The sequence below is a fragment of the Peromyscus eremicus genome, chromosome 12 (genome assembly GCF_949786415.1).
Source record: "Peromyscus eremicus chromosome 12, PerEre_H2_v1, whole genome shotgun sequence".
Classification (NCBI taxonomy): Eukaryota; Metazoa; Chordata; class Mammalia; order Rodentia; family Cricetidae; genus Peromyscus; species Peromyscus eremicus.
This window is the reverse complement of record NC_081428.1, coordinates 79,237,596-79,252,582: the sequence shown is the minus strand read 5'-3', so window position 1 is coordinate 79,252,582 and position 14,987 is coordinate 79,237,596. Positions and strand designations below refer to the sequence as shown.

The 14,987-nt window shown below is 46.5% G+C and overlaps 1 protein-coding gene across 5 annotated transcripts in view; it reads left to right on the top strand.

Moving 5' to 3' along the window:
• Nucleotides 1-471: 471 nt before the first annotated feature.
• Nucleotides 472-14,987, top strand: part of Abcc5 (ATP binding cassette subfamily C member 5) — a 97,537-nt gene continuing 83,021 nt past the window's right edge. For 4 of the 5 annotated variants that reach the window (XM_059277828.1, XM_059277832.1, XM_059277831.1 and 1 more), the window contains exons 1-2: nt 472-589; nt 3,292-3,472. In XM_059277828.1, the coding sequence (XP_059133811.1) occupies nt 3,344-3,472 (129 nt within the window). In that variant the 5' untranslated portion in view covers nt 472-589; nt 3,292-3,343. Of the gene's footprint in view, nt 590-872; nt 994-3,291; nt 3,473-14,987 lie in introns of those variants that run through there. The other variant, XM_059277829.1, reaches the window with a different exon arrangement.

Genomic DNA, 14,987 nt, shown 5'->3' with positions numbered 1-14,987 from the left:
AGCTGTGATGGACGGGTGAGAGAAAAGATCGAAAGATACCATCCATGTAGAATGCGGTGGACTCATGCACCAGCAAATGTGACATGATGAGTGACACCATCGCTAATAGTTGGGGCTGGACACAAGCAGGCGACAGTGACCTTCACAATGTTTTCTGGCACGTGGAACGGCCGCGGATATTTGGAAGTGCCTTACTTTGAATTTCCGGCTACCCGGGAGTACATCGCCACCAGCCTTCCTGAACTGCCCGCCCAGCCCCCGGTACTCAGGACTTCGGAGAAGATTCCAGACCGGGTATCAGAAGCCGGGGAGGGATGGGGGCAGCACGGGATGCGCACGGGGACGGTGCTAGCCTGCACCCCATCCCCGGCACCAGCGGTGCTTCTGGGAAACGTAGTCCTTTGCGGTACGCGGCGCCGGGGGCTGTCGGATAAGGGACTACGATTCCCTTCGGTCTTGCGCAAGCTTTGTGCAGCGCGCTTGCGCGGTGTGGGGGACGATGCTGCTATAGAGGCTTGTTTTGCTCTGGGTCCGATGTTGGCGTGCGTGCCCGGGCGGTCTGCTCTCCCTTGGGGAGGCTGGGGTGCAGGTAGGTGACGGCTCTCGCCTTCCCCATGCAGTGTCCGCGCTGTCACGGCCTCACTCCCTTGGGTTTCCCCGGGCGTGGTGGGCGGTGGGAAGCCACGGGCCGGAGAAGCGGGGCCTGCGTCGCCCCGGTGTCGCGCGGTCCCCGGCTTGGGTGGCGACCTCGCGGGCTGTGCCGGGGCCCCGGTGTTAGGAGGCGGGAGGGGAGGTCTGAGGGGCGGTCGCGGCCGGTCTGCTCTCGGCGCGGCCACCAGGGGGAGCTGCGTTCGCTCTGGGTGGGTCGTGGCGCCTGTGCTCGCCAGGCCCGGGCTGGCGTGGGAACGCCCTAGGGCCGGGGTGGTGGAGCTGGCCAGAGAGGAGCCCCAACATCCCCCGGGACTGGAGGCCCGACTGCCAGCCACCTTCGATGTAAGTCATTATCTTCGTTTCTTTCCTTTTTTTTTTTTTTTTTGCGAACTGGTATGTGGATGTTCGTGACATCAGCACGCACCGCGGATCCGCGGCAGAGCCGGGATGGGAGCCCGGGGCTCCTGTCATCGGTGCCCTTTCCGCTGCTGGCCCGCAGAGCCGTTAGTGGGCTTGTGTTGGTCACATCTGGGTCATGTGTTTTCGCACAGACGTGGAAGTCTCGATGCAGAGGGGCGCAGGGAGGATCGGGGAAGTTTTGAGTTCCGAGGGGAGACATGGGTAGGTTTTACTGAGGTCTCTGGAGTGAGTGAAAGGTGAGGGAGCTGGGAGGCACAGGTGGGTTCTGGGGGGCGTGGTGAGTGTAGCACAGGGCCTGAAGGAGCTTCCTGGGGCCCTGGAAACCTACTGATGGATGTGGTGATAACACCGCTTGGGAACACCAGCCTGGCTGGTTCCAGTTCTCTAGTCCTACGCAACGCCCCTCCCCCCTGCAGAACCGTCGCGTCCCTATGCAGGGCAAATGGCTACACTTTTATCACTGGGAAGAGAATTTTTAAAAGGCTGGTCAGGTGACCCCAACCTGTCAGTTTTGAGTTGGGGCACTGATGTGCGAGTCCCCACTTCATTTATTCTCTTTTATCCCTTTATAAAGCGCTGGCTTAGACTGAAACATACCGGTCGGTTTTCCCAGTCCTCTGATACTTGGGGCCGTAGCTTTGGGTTTGACTTTGCTGGAAACTGTACAGAACCTCTGGCTTATATGCTTTATCACTGAGCTCAAGTTAGCATTAATTTAAAAAAAAAAAGACTTCCGGTCAACTGCAAGGGAAAAGTCAGAAAACGAGGAAGTGAAAAGTGTGTTAGGCTGGACAGGGAGCCTGGTGTAGACATCCTTCCTTAGTTGCTTGCTTCATATCCAGGCCTTGTTTCTTTCCCAGACCTGTCAATCACCTTCCTACTGCTCCGCTGGCTCCTGTGCCTTGTGCTTATCAGATCCCAGACACACGGAAGATGGTGTCCTCCTTGTGTTCATTGTGAAGAAACAGTAACTTTATGGCTACTCAGGTGTTTGCATACTCTCAGAGCGGTGCTTCTTTTTTTTTTTTTTAAGGCAATGGGAGTGTTCAAGATAATGGGGCACTGTTCCCCATACCCTTCGTTATAGAAACTGACTTTGTCTGGAAGGATAGGGGAGTCAGGATAGGTCACTACAGTCCCTATTTTATCTCACCAACCACTCGGAAAACAGTCATTTTTTGTCAGAACAGGGTCATTGCTACCACAGTCTTTGTATACACTCTACAGGTTCTGCTTCATAATCTATGGCAGAGAAATCTGCCTCATATAGGTTCTTAGATGTGGGAGACACTTTGCCTGCTCTTCTTGGTGTGTTTGGTGTTGTGAATGGGTTCCCGTGGCCTCCTCCCTCTCCACCTCCCCTAACCCCCTCTTGCCTATTTTTAAAGTGTCACTAATCTTCCTCTTCCAGATGCCAGGTCTGTTTATAGCTTAGCCTTCGTGAGGCCTCTGGAACACCGCCACTGTTTTTGCTTAGTAAACTGGTTTTGTTTATAGTGTATGTCGTCATTGACTAGGTGCTGTCCCCCTCCATCCCCAGACAGGGTTTCTCTGTATAGCCCTGGCTGTCTTGAACTCGAGCTATCGACTGGGCTGGCCTCGAACTCACAGAGATCCACCTGCCTCTGCCTCTCGAGTGTTGGGATTAAAGGCGTGCGCCACTATGCCTGGCTAGGTAATTTTTCTTGATGCTAGAATACTATCCTTTTTCCTTTAAAAAGCGAAGTGATATTTTGCTGTGGATATCGCTCTGTATAAATAAAACACTGATTGGCCAGTAGCCAGGCAGGAAGTATAGGTGGGACTAACAGAGAGGAGAATAGAGAGAACAGGAAGGCAGAGAGGAGGAGACGCCAGCCTGCCTTCCAGGGAGCATCGTGTAAAGGCAGCAGGTAAAGCCAAGGAACACATGGCGACATATAGATTAACTGAAATGGGCTGAGTATAAGAGTAAGAGCTAGACAATGATAGGCCTGAGCTAATGGCTGAGCAGTTTAAATAATATAAGAGTCGATGTGTTTATTTTATAAGTGGGCTCCGGGACTGGCGGGGCTTCGTGGGAGCTGGAGAGAAATTCTCCAGCTACAATATTTAGAGTCATTTATGGCTGTAGTGATAAGAAAGTGTCAATACTTTGTCCCTTCTTCCTGTTGTAAAGGACTTTGGCATATGCTTAAGCATTAGGAAATCATGTCTGCTTTTGTAAATTTTTAATTTCAGAAATTCTGAAGTGAACGGAAGAGGCTGAGCTCTGGTACCCCATTTGGTGAAGATGAAGGATATTGACATGGGAAAGGAGTACATCATCCCCAGTCCTGGGTACAGAAGTGTCAGGGAGAGAAGCAGTGGGTCTGGGCCGCTCAGAGACGGCGAGGAATCCAGGTTCCAGAGATCAAGACCGGTTAGTGCCTCCCTCCCTCCCCACAGTCCGTTTCTCACCTGCTTGTTGGACTACACCATGTCTCCTTTTTCCCTATGATACATATTTTATAATTTTATTTTTCTGTATTAGCTTGAGGCCAATGTTCAGAATTTATGATTCCTTAGACCCGGAGTGTAGCTCAGTGGTAGAGGGTGTGCTTAGCATGCCTGAGGCCCTGGGTTCGGTCCCCAGCACCGTAAGAAAGAGCTGGTTCAGTTAACGGAATGAGAAGTTTGTCACGTGCCACTCATCTGTCTGTTTCTTCTTTAGTGATACTGTGTGTGTGTGTGTGTGTGTGTGTGTGTGTGTGTGTGTGTGTGTGAGAGAGAGAGACAGAGACAGAGACAGAGACAGACAGAGACAGACAGAGAGACAGACAGACAGGGTCACACTGTGCAGCCTGGCTAGCCTGGAACTCTCTATGTAGACCCTCTGTAGAGATCTGCCGTCTTCTGTATCACCATGCCTGTTTCCCCTCTTTTTCATTGACTCCATTTTCATACCTGTTGAAAATCCCTTGATTAAGAAGAGGCGTGGGGATGTAGCTCAGTGGTGGAGCTCTTGCCTGCGAGTAGAAAGCCCTGGCTGGGTTCAGCCCCCATTACTGAAAGAAGGAAGAGACACATAGGCTGGTGTAGGGAGGGTAAAGCCTAGGACAGTGGGAATATGAGCCATCCCGCTGCTTTCATGGGCTTCGTTTGTTTCTCTTCCTGTTTTTGTGTTTTTCCTGTTTTTGTGTTTTGTGCTTAAAATAGGATTGTTTTGCCAGGCATGGTGTCGAATGCCTTCAATCCCAGCACTCGGAGGTAGAAGCATGAGGCTCCCATAAGTTTGAGACCAGCCTGGTCTACATGACAAGTTTCAAGCCAGCCGGGGCTACAGAGAGAGATCCTGTGTCCTAGATAGGGTGACTCTTGCTGGGATGAAATACCATGACCCAAGCAAGTTGGGGAGGAAAGTGTGTATTTTCTGGAGTTGCAGAAGCCAGTAGAGCGGAAGGTGTCTAGGTTTAGGAAGATGAGGTTTCTGTTCAGGCCTTTGCCGGGTGAACACTTGGGGCTGTGGCCTTTGGAGTTGACACTGGTGTCTCATTAGTCTGAAGTGGTTTGGCTCTTCTGTGGATGAAGACTGTTGCTTACTCCTCAGTGTTTTCTTGCTGATGGGTCTTCTCTGTCCCCACTGTGGTATAGAATCCCTTATCATTCAGTACCTAGTGTTTCTTGATACCTTTTTTTTTTGGTTTTTCGAGACAGGGTTTCTCTGTGTAGCTTTGTGCCTGTCCTAGATCTTGCTCTGTAGACCAGGCTGGCCTTGAACTCATAGAGATCCACCTGCCTCTGCCTCCCAAGTGCTGGGATTAAAGGCGTGCGCCACCACCGCCCGGCCTTTCCCAGCCTTTCCTTGTGTTCTTACCCACATTGGGGGTGGTTGTTGTTTTCATGACGCTTCTGATACCTCATTGTGGTTTTCATTTGCATTTCCCTAATGGCTACTGGCTTTGAACTAAAACAGAGATTTTAAAGTCTCATTTTGTTTTGACTCTAGCACTGAGGATTGACCCTAGTTTTCTTGTATGCTAGGGTGTTTCTTCAGCCTCCACTTGCAGACTTCGAACTTACCTCCCAGGTATCTGGCCAGTGCTACCAGGCTTTATTGTCTTATCTGTCCACCTGACTGCATCCAACTTTTGATCTTCCTGCCTTAGCCTCCCGAAGAATGAAATTAGAAGTGTGTGACACCACCTTGCTCTGACAATTCACTTTTATTTTCCTTTTTGTTTTTTGAGAGAGGGTCTCATGTAGCCAAGGCCAGCCTTGAACTCACACTATAGCTGAGGCTGGTCTTTAAACTCCTGATACTCCTGCCTCTATTTCCTTAGTGCTAGGATTTCAGGCATGTGGCCAACACACCCAGCTGAAAAGAGATTTGGGCAGTGTGCGTTTTCTTGCTACAACGTCATCATGTGCATCAGGTCTGCATCGGTCTTTAGAGAGCAGTTCTGGGTAAGAGCTCTTAGATGCTGGTCTGCCTGCACTCGTCAGAAGTGAGAAACAGTCTCTCTGCACAGCAAAAGACAGACGGATTTGGTTTTCTTAATTTGAAAAGAAGGTATTATTGGCCACTGCTGACTTTCCATCTCCAGTTAACATGTAATCATCCCACAGTGCTAAACATGTGTCAGATGCAAAGGACTGGAAACATCCTTTCTAATATACTTTTACACAGTTCTTGGTATTGTGTGTGATCAGATTTTTTTTAATAGTCTGGGAAAATTATGTTAATTAGTTACATTTAAATATCTATAGTTTATTACAAATGCTTGGAGATAATAAGGGTAAAAATACAACATTTGTGCCCTTTAGAACTACAGAGGTAGTACAGAGGTAGTTTACTACCCACAACGTGAGGTTTAACAGACATCCTCTACTCTCAAGTACCAGCAGTGTCTGCTGTGACTGTTAGCTCCTTGAGTCTAATGAGTGTTGTTGGTATTATTTGAGCTTAGCTGTAGACTTCTCTCTGGACCAATGCTTGAACCTTGTCACCAGGCCGAAGCTCGGTTCTTCCAGCACAACCTTTTTTTTTTTTTCCTTCATATATGTACATGGAGAGTGTAAGTCCAGGAGCTCTTAAGAGTTTTGGTTTTGGTGGTATTGATGTTTGGCCTGTGGCACTGCACACATTAGGCAACCACTCTACACCTCCTTTGTCCCGACTTTTAAATTTTTTTTATTTTTATCATGTGATGTTTTATTTATTTATTTGGTGATTTGAATGAGAATGGCCCCCATAGGTTCATATGTTTGAATACTTGGTCTCCGGTTGGTGGAACTGTTTGGGAAGGATTAGGAGGTATGGCCTTGTTGGAGGAGGTGTGTCCCTGGGGGTGGGCCAGTTAGCGCTTTCTCATTCTGCCTGTGGTTGTTGTCTCAAGGTGTAAGCTCTCAGCAACTGCTTCAGCACCATGCAGTCTGCTGCCATGGAGACAGAAGAGTTAGTTCTAAGAAGCTGTACCCAGGTCCTGGATATCATTGCACATATGGCCTGAGCGAGATAAAGCTTTGCTGAACTTTGGTTGTGTGGTGGCTCAGATTAAAGTTCTGTTGACTTGTTTTTCATAAGCTCGTTGAACTGAGAAAAGATAAGAATGGAAAATAACCACAAGTCAGCTAGCGTCTATATGCCATTATGATTGTGCTGTCTTTTCTCATTGGTGGAACTGTCCGCCAAGCCAGAGTAGTCTACATTATCTAGGAAGGGAACAGAGTCAGGATTCTGAAAATCCAGGGCTCTTCATTTAGCACTGAGGCAGTTCTTTGCATTGGCTATAGTTTTCATAGTTAGCTGTTCAGGGTAATTTTGGTGAGTTCAAGTTGTTATTAAATAAATCTAATTTCTTACAGAAATTATTCTGAGACATTATCAGGAAAGAAGTAGGGGCTCATTGTAGACATGTGTGAAGTGTGTAAGATTTTATATATATATATATATGTGTGTGTGTATGTATGTATGTGTATATATATATATATATATATATATATATATATATATATATCCTCTCTACCCAGAGACAATAGAAAAAGTTCATATGACATTATAGTTGTAGAGAATTCGACCCTGAAAGCTTTTACAGATGAAAGGCATGTGATGTTGTTTCTGCTTTTGTGTTCTCAGAGTGGAGGACATTGCCTGTGAGTCAGCTCAGTTTAGGAAGGACAGCAGGATATATGTCTCTGCATTCTTTTTCTCTGGGTTGGTCCTCAGGAGCTTAGTGCCCTTTCTAGAGTGTAAGAACCCGCCCCCACCCTCTTTCCTCCTGGTAAGCTCTGTAAGGCTCAGGGCTTGCTGGGAATGAATGACGCAGTAGCTGGCCTTTGCATCAGAGACCGCTGTCAGTGCTGGCCCCAGCCTCCCCAGGGCAGATGGCCACAGTGCTGCTGCTGCTGCTGAGGGCTGCTGCTGGTGCTGCTGGTGAGGGCTGCTGCTGCTGCTGCTGCTGCTGCTGCTGGTGAGGGCTGCTTGCAAGTTGGTTGTGTCGACAGCCGCAGCTCACTGATTCCCGCAGGAAAAGAAAACTGTTGGAAGGAGCTTGCTGTAGTTTTTGTTGTTTCTTTTCTTTTCCTTTTTTTAAAAACAGAGTCTCACTGTGTAAGCTTAGATGGCCTGGAACTTACTCTGTAGACCAGACTGGTCTCAAACTCAGAGAGATGTGGCCTGTGCCTCTGGAGTGCTAGGAGGGAAAGGTGTGTGCCACCACACTGGCACAGCTTCCGTTTCGAAAGTAGTTTAAGCACCAATGTCTACTAAGGTACCTTGGAATTGCAAATGGCCAGTGGACTTTTTCAATAAAGTCTTGGTTCTGTGTTAGGTAGCTCCTGCTCATGCAGCCTTCCGTTTGATCACAAATGAACAGGTCAGTTGTAAGATAAACGGTGTCTGGAAGTCTCTGCAGTGGCTGATGCTGTGGGTTTAAACACAGTGGCGTGCAGTCTTTCGGTACACTGAAGTCCACTGATAGTAGGATTGGCCTTGTCTGACCCTTCCTTCCTCCCTTTTGAAAGATGGAATTAGCTACTTAGCTGTTACCAGGCTTTCATTATTCAAGACTCTTTTTTGGCTGGGCATGGGCCTCTGATCCTCACACTTGGAAGGCTAAGGTTGAAGGATAAATGAAAACATACTTCAAACACCGATTGTTTTCTGCATTTGTCATTCCAAGAATCAACTTGATCTTGGCAGAAATGATAGACAAACACGGTTGCCTAAAGCAAGACTGATTTACAGATGTGTGCACTTTACAAGGTACACAGTGTAAAGGCCAGACTCCTTCTGTGGGTGTGGCTCACCAGGATTTATCAGCAGCCTGAGGAGGGTGGTGCGGTCTCCTCCATGTTGTATTTCTGGAGTTGGATGACTCAGACCAGAGCTGTCCGCTTCTCTGACTTTAGTCTCACCTGCCTACTGTTTGGCCCAGTGTGTGGGTCCTTTAAAGGAGCCTGGAACAGTCAATCAAACCCAACAGTATTGACCATGGTATGTAACCTTGGCCTTAAGATATGTTTGTTTCTGGAGCAAATATTGCAAAAGGGTTTATATGCTGTTCTGTGCCAGAGAAATACTTATATTTGGTTTTGATAAGTAGGTAGGCAATCTGGATGCTGATAAAGGCTGAAGTCACGTGACCATTAAGAACTGGTGGCTGGGGCAATAGTTGTTTGGGTAAAGTGCTTGCCTTGCAAGTGTCTCAGAACCCATGTGAAAAGTCAGATACATCAACAGCAAGGGAGACAGGTTGGGGAATCCCTGGAGCTGATTGTTAAATCCCAGATCCCAGTAAGAGACCCTATCTCAAAAAATAAAATAATGGGTCCTGAGGTACCTGGGATTGACCCCTGGCTTCTACATGAAGGAAGTTCTTTTTTAGTGTTGTTGCTGTTTTCCAAAGCTCAAAACTGAAAACTTGAAGGCGTTTTCATCAAGACCAACATTTACAAGTTTTAGTATCTCAGTCAGTAGTTTTCAAGTCAGCTACATATTAAAGTCACTTGCGTGTTAAAGTAATAGGGCCCTATTCTAGATACAGCAACCAGTCTCTGCAGCATGCGGGTGCTGGTGGAGCTTTAAAGCTTCCAGGTGTAGCTGTACTGGGAACCCCCAAACCTCATGGAGTAATAAAGGCAGTTCTCAACCCTTATGTCAGCAGTTTTCAACCTGTAGGTTGCGACGCCTTCCACAAGGGTCGCATATCAGATATCCTGCATATCAGATATTATGTTATTATGAACATTACAGTTCAAAACAGGAGCAAAATTACAGTTGTGAAGCAGCAACGGAAATAATTTTGTGGTTGGTTGGGGGTCACCACAGCATGGGGAACTGTGTTAAAGGGCTGCAGCATGAGGAAGGTTGAGAACCACTGCCTTAAGCATTGAGCTCCAAGTAGTTCCTCATCCTGTGATTCATTTTCAGTTTAATCATTTGACACTTAATCATGGCATTAATGAAGTTAAACTCAGACCTCCTAGTGTGATAGGAACTTCGAATGAATTGCTTTGAATCAAGCTTATGCAACAACTTAAGATCTTCCTCATTATGGGGTAATACTTGGTAACAGCCTGCAGAAAAATACCTATTTTACCACGTGGATCCCATGCTTCATTCTTGGGCTTCACGTATTTGCTCTTACTTATGACTTGCACTGATAGGGGAGCATGGGGGTGTGAGCTGACATGGTTTCGTTTGCCCAGTGTGGCGTGCTGGTCAGGAAAGTATTAGATTGTTCAAGGGGGGACCGATTTCTGGTCATTGCAGGGCAAGCACATTGTTCCTCTGTCGGAAAATTGGCAGCCTAAAGTGAGATGGGCAGCCCAGATAAGCTGTGGCTGTGCACGTGATTGCATGTGATAGGCGCATGGATTATTACAAACATAAGACGGCATTGATGCCCACAAGGGGGAGACGTCTTTTGTGCCAGCAGCTCTGCGTGCTGTGGATCGACTGCTTCTTGTTCTTTTCCAGTTAAGCACAGGAGTGCAGCTTTTTGACCTTTGGCGGTATTTTGGCAGAATCCAGACTTTGACTCTTGTCCCTTTTTAGCACTACAGTGTCTCTACTCCCTCATCATCATCACCTTAGTAGAAGGATGTTCAGTGCGTACAAGTCGTAGAGCAGAAACAACCAGCAGCAGCCTCTCCTGGTCCAGTCTTGGGCACCTCCCCGACAGAGCAGCACCTTGTCCCCTCTGGAGAAGTCACTGCTACATTGCCTGTCCGTGCCGTTAGGTATCTGGCCACTGAGAACCAGGAAAAACTTTAAAAAGTTACTTTAGAAGCTGAAGATGTATTCAGTTGTTAGACTGCTTATGTACGTGTGAAGTCCTGAGTTCTGTTCTCAGCACTGCATAAACCCAGGTGTGGTGGTCATGCTTTCAATCCTAGCACAGGAGGCAGACACAGGAAGATCAGAGGTTCAAGGTCATACCTGGCTGCATATAGTCAAGGCCATCTTTGGATACCTGAGACCCCATTTAAAAAAATTATGCTCGGTGGTGGAGCACATACCTTTAATCTCAGCACTTGGGAGGCAGAGGCAGGTGGATCTCTGAGTTTGAGGTCAGCCTGGTCTACAGAGCAAGTTCCAGGACAGCCAGAGCTATGCAATGAAACCCTGTCATGAAAAACAAACACAAAACAAGACGAAACAAAAAATTACTTCTGAGAAGGGTTTAAAACATTGTTGTAGATGTAACAGTCTTATTAAATAAGAAACACAAAGCCAAATGCAGAGTTAAAAGCCCCAGAGGTCAGAGCAGTAGCTAAGAGCTGAGACTAAAAAACCTTTCTTACCCTTCACTGCCGCTGTTGTCCTTTCCCTCCAAAAGAGACCTACTTCCTGTGTGTCTGTCTTTTTATTGACTTTCTGTTCTGCCTTCTCATTGGTTGTAAACCCAACCACATGACTGCCTTGTCACTGCCTGTCTGTACAGACCTCCAGGTCTCTATGGTTGGTACTGAAATTAAAGGCATGTGTCTCCATGCTGGTGGTGTCCTTGAACACACAGAGATCTGTCTGTTATGTGATCAGGATTAAGGGCATGTGCTACCACTGCCAGACTTCTGCTATGGCTTGCTATTAGCTCTGACCCCCAGGCAACTTTATTTATTAACATACAAATAAAATCACATTTCAGTACAAATAAAATATCACCATATATTGTAACACCTTCCCTTCGATTAGTGTGTACTGTGTACTTGGCTAACTGTGTATCAATCCACAGTTACCTTAGTGCTGCTAGGAGTGTGGCCTGAGGAGTTTTTACTGTGGGGCTGCCCTGTGCAGTATAGGATGTCCATCAACTTCCCTGGGCCTCTGTCCAGTACAGCTAGCAGCACGTTTTACTGGTGACAGCTACCTATGTCTCCAAAAAAAAAAAAAACCAACAAAACAACCAAACCCAAACAACAATAAAAACCAAACCCCCACAACGAAACACCCTCACTTGAGAACCGTTTTATTGCCCAATGTAGTAGCCACTAGTCACTTGTGGCCTTTGAGCATTTGAAACATTTCCAGTCTAAACTGAGCTATGCCCTGTGAATAAAATACCAAACTTAACCACAAAACAGGAATACCTCATTTAAAAAATTCCTGATAATTTTTATAGCGATCCTATGTTAAAAAGATGATACTGTTTATGTTGTATTAAGTAAAATGTATTAAAATGTTACCGTTACTTTAAAGGTGGTGAGAATTTTGAATTGCATGGGCGTTTGTACATTGCGGCTCGGGTTGCGTCTGACAGCACCGAGCCTCAGTGACTGATGATGTGCTGAAACTTAGCTGTTATTCTTGCATCACATTCTTTATACTGTTGGGTTAAATGATTTTTTTCCTGGCTAGGTGTGGTAGTAGCGTATGCCTTAAATACAGCACGCAGGAGACAGAGGCAGGGGGATTTTTGTGAGTTCAGGGCCAGCCTGGTCTACAGAGTGAGTTCCAGGACAGCCAGGGCTACACAGAGAAACCTCTGTTTGGGCAGGGTGGGCTTGCGGGTGGTGGTGGCTTCCTTTGGAAATGTTTCTCTATACAGTGAAATTGTGGAGACATCCAGAAGATGCTAACTGTTTTCCATATTCTTCCAAAGGCAGAGAACACTTACTTGTTCTCACAGTGTATTCTTGTTTATATCTGTTATTGGATCTCTTTCCCTTTATGAAGGCAGGTAGTAGTATCTTACAGTTCGATTTAATGTTTCTTGATGTGTGTCTGTTTCTTCTCTCTTCTATCCCTGACTCCTAGGATGCTACTTGTAGATAGTAGGCCCTCATTAGCCTCCTGAATGAGTAGATTAGAAAGTACTAATTTAGATATTATATTAGTTATCTACTTCTCTTTCTAACTTTAGTTAGTGCTTCCTTCCTTTAGTGCTAATTTTAATTTAATAAGATTTTCTTTTTATATCTAATCCCATCCATCTTACCTTTGATAAGTTTTTGACTTTTGGCGTTAAGTGGAAGCTATTCCCATCCAGCATAAGCTGCTACTTAATTTTCTCCCATTTATTTAATCATTTAAATGTAACTTTTTGTGCTCAATTCCAAATGGATTAATGTCCTGTGTGAAACCTTTTAATTCATCCTCAGTTGAGTGTTGACTGTCCCTGCAATATTCACTGACTCACACTTCACTACCCTGCCATGTTGTTTATGCTTTCATAGAGTAGCCACATTGCTTGAATTAGTAAGGTCTATTCTCTTGCTTCATTTCTGTTTCAGTCCATTCAACCTTAGACTGTAGAGAATTCACCACAGCTAAAGAGTCTTCTTCTGTAGTAACAGTAGGTACATGTCTAAATCTTTAGTGATGAAGTTGACAGATGTGTGTAGTGGAGAGCTGTTCTGTCTATGACCTTGCAGCACTGCCCCTAGAGGGTGGGTAGCAGGTAACTGCTTCACCTGCCTATGACCTTGAAGTACATGCCCCTGTGGTGTGGTCTCTTGGTCATCCTTAAGACTTGAGATGCTCTGGGTGGTGATGGCAGCGGCGGCAGTGGCAGCACATGTCTTTAATCCCAGTACTCGGGAGGCAGAGCCAGGCAGATCTCTGTGAGTTCGAGGCCAGCCTGGTCTACAGAGCGGGATCCAGGACAGGCACCAAAACAACACAGAGAAACCCTGTCTCGACTCCCCACTCCCCCCTCAAAAAAGACTTGAGGTGCACGTAGGCATCACTCTCTTTGCTCCCTCGTGGAAACTGGAAGCGGGACTGATCCAGGTGGCTGGAACAGCATTCCAGAACCCGTGTTAATTCTGCTCTGTACAGTGAGTTTTTCCCCTTAATAAATTCTTTTGCCCATTAAACAGGCTCTGTGGATTTCTCATTATAGGTATGTGATTGTAACGGTTCTACTCCTTAGTCTGGCAATCCTACTGATGGAGTGTATCCTGTGTAATCAAGAAAGAGAAAAACGAATAATTGTTTATTACATAATACTGTTTTCTTGGTTTGGGTTTCTATTGCTATGATTTAAAAAGACCACCATGACCAAAATCAACTTGGGGAGGAAAGGATTTATTTCAGTTTGCCCTTATAGTTCATCATCCAGGGAAGTCAGGGCAGGATGCAGAGGCCGTTACAGAGTGCTGCTGACAGGCTTGCTCAGCCTGCTTTCTTAGACCATCAAGGACCACCAGCCCAGGGGTGGCACCACCTGCTGTGGGCTGGGTCCACCATATCAGTCATCAGTCAAGAAAATGTTCCACAGGCTTACTCACAGGGCAGTCTGGTGGAGGCATTTTCTCATTTGAAATGACTTCCAGAGTGACTCTGGTTGACATAAAAGCTAGCCAGCACAACCGTTGATCATAAGTAACACATTAAGAGGCTCTAAGCAGGTCTTGTTAGTAAACATGAGTTTTGCAACTCTGTGGATTCAGTGTCCCGGGTTTTGGCACCAAAAATGTAGGTAAATTGCACGTTTTACAACTCTGTGGGTTTGGTGTCCTGGGTTTCGGCACCAAAAATGTAAGTAAATTGGTTGCAAAACGTGAGTTGCAACAACTCTGGGGAAAGGTGTCCTGACTACCTAGGGAGTCAGGCAACACCTTGAGCTGCTTAGGACAGCTCTGATGACTGGAACTACGAAGAAGCAGTTCAGCCCTGGAGGGCGATGTATCCTGAACACCTCAAGCTGCTCAGAACAACAGCTCTGCCCTGAAGGTGTCCCGGACACCTTATTAGCTAGCACTCTCTCTCTCTCTGAGAAGATCTCAGCAAAGATCTTCTGTTCAGCTTCTCCTTGCTCTGCTGTTTCAGCTCTCCTTATTTTGTCCACTGGGGGACATCTCAGCAAGGATCTTCTCTACACTAGTGAATGAAGATCTTCACACCCAAAAAACTCTTTTGAGAAAGAGATTTATTTGGGAAGGAGGAGTCCAGGAGAGTAGCTGCCTCTACCAGGGTGGAGAGAACAGCCCCTTTTTCTAACTGACTAGGCAGGGTGGTTTACACAGGAAGTCTTGGGGATAGAGTCAACCCCAGGCCCAGGGTTCTACTATCTTGGTCTGTGATTGGTTGTTTTCACAAGTCAGTTGACCAGGGGCAGAGATAGCTCTGATCTGACTGAGCCAAACTGTGTTTCTTTCTACCCTGATCTGAGCCATCTTTCCATAGTTCTGGGCTCCAGAGTCAGGGTGGGTTTCTTTAGCCAGCCCCTTTTCCCTACGTTCCTTCTTTTTTGTTTAGTAACAAGTAACTAGGGGTTGGAAAGGGGGTGAAGTTATTGTTAGACTGCTTCCTGCTGAATTAGGGCATCGAGGTTCTTGGGACAGTCTTGATCTTCTTCCTCAGGATGTAACCGGGTTCTGCAGATCTCTGGCTTTGAATCTTGATCTTCTTCCTCAGGATGTAACCAGGTTCTACAGATCTCTGGCTTTGTCAATAGGGCCTGGTAATCCTGTAATATTAACTGGTTCAGAGTTTTGTTAGACATATT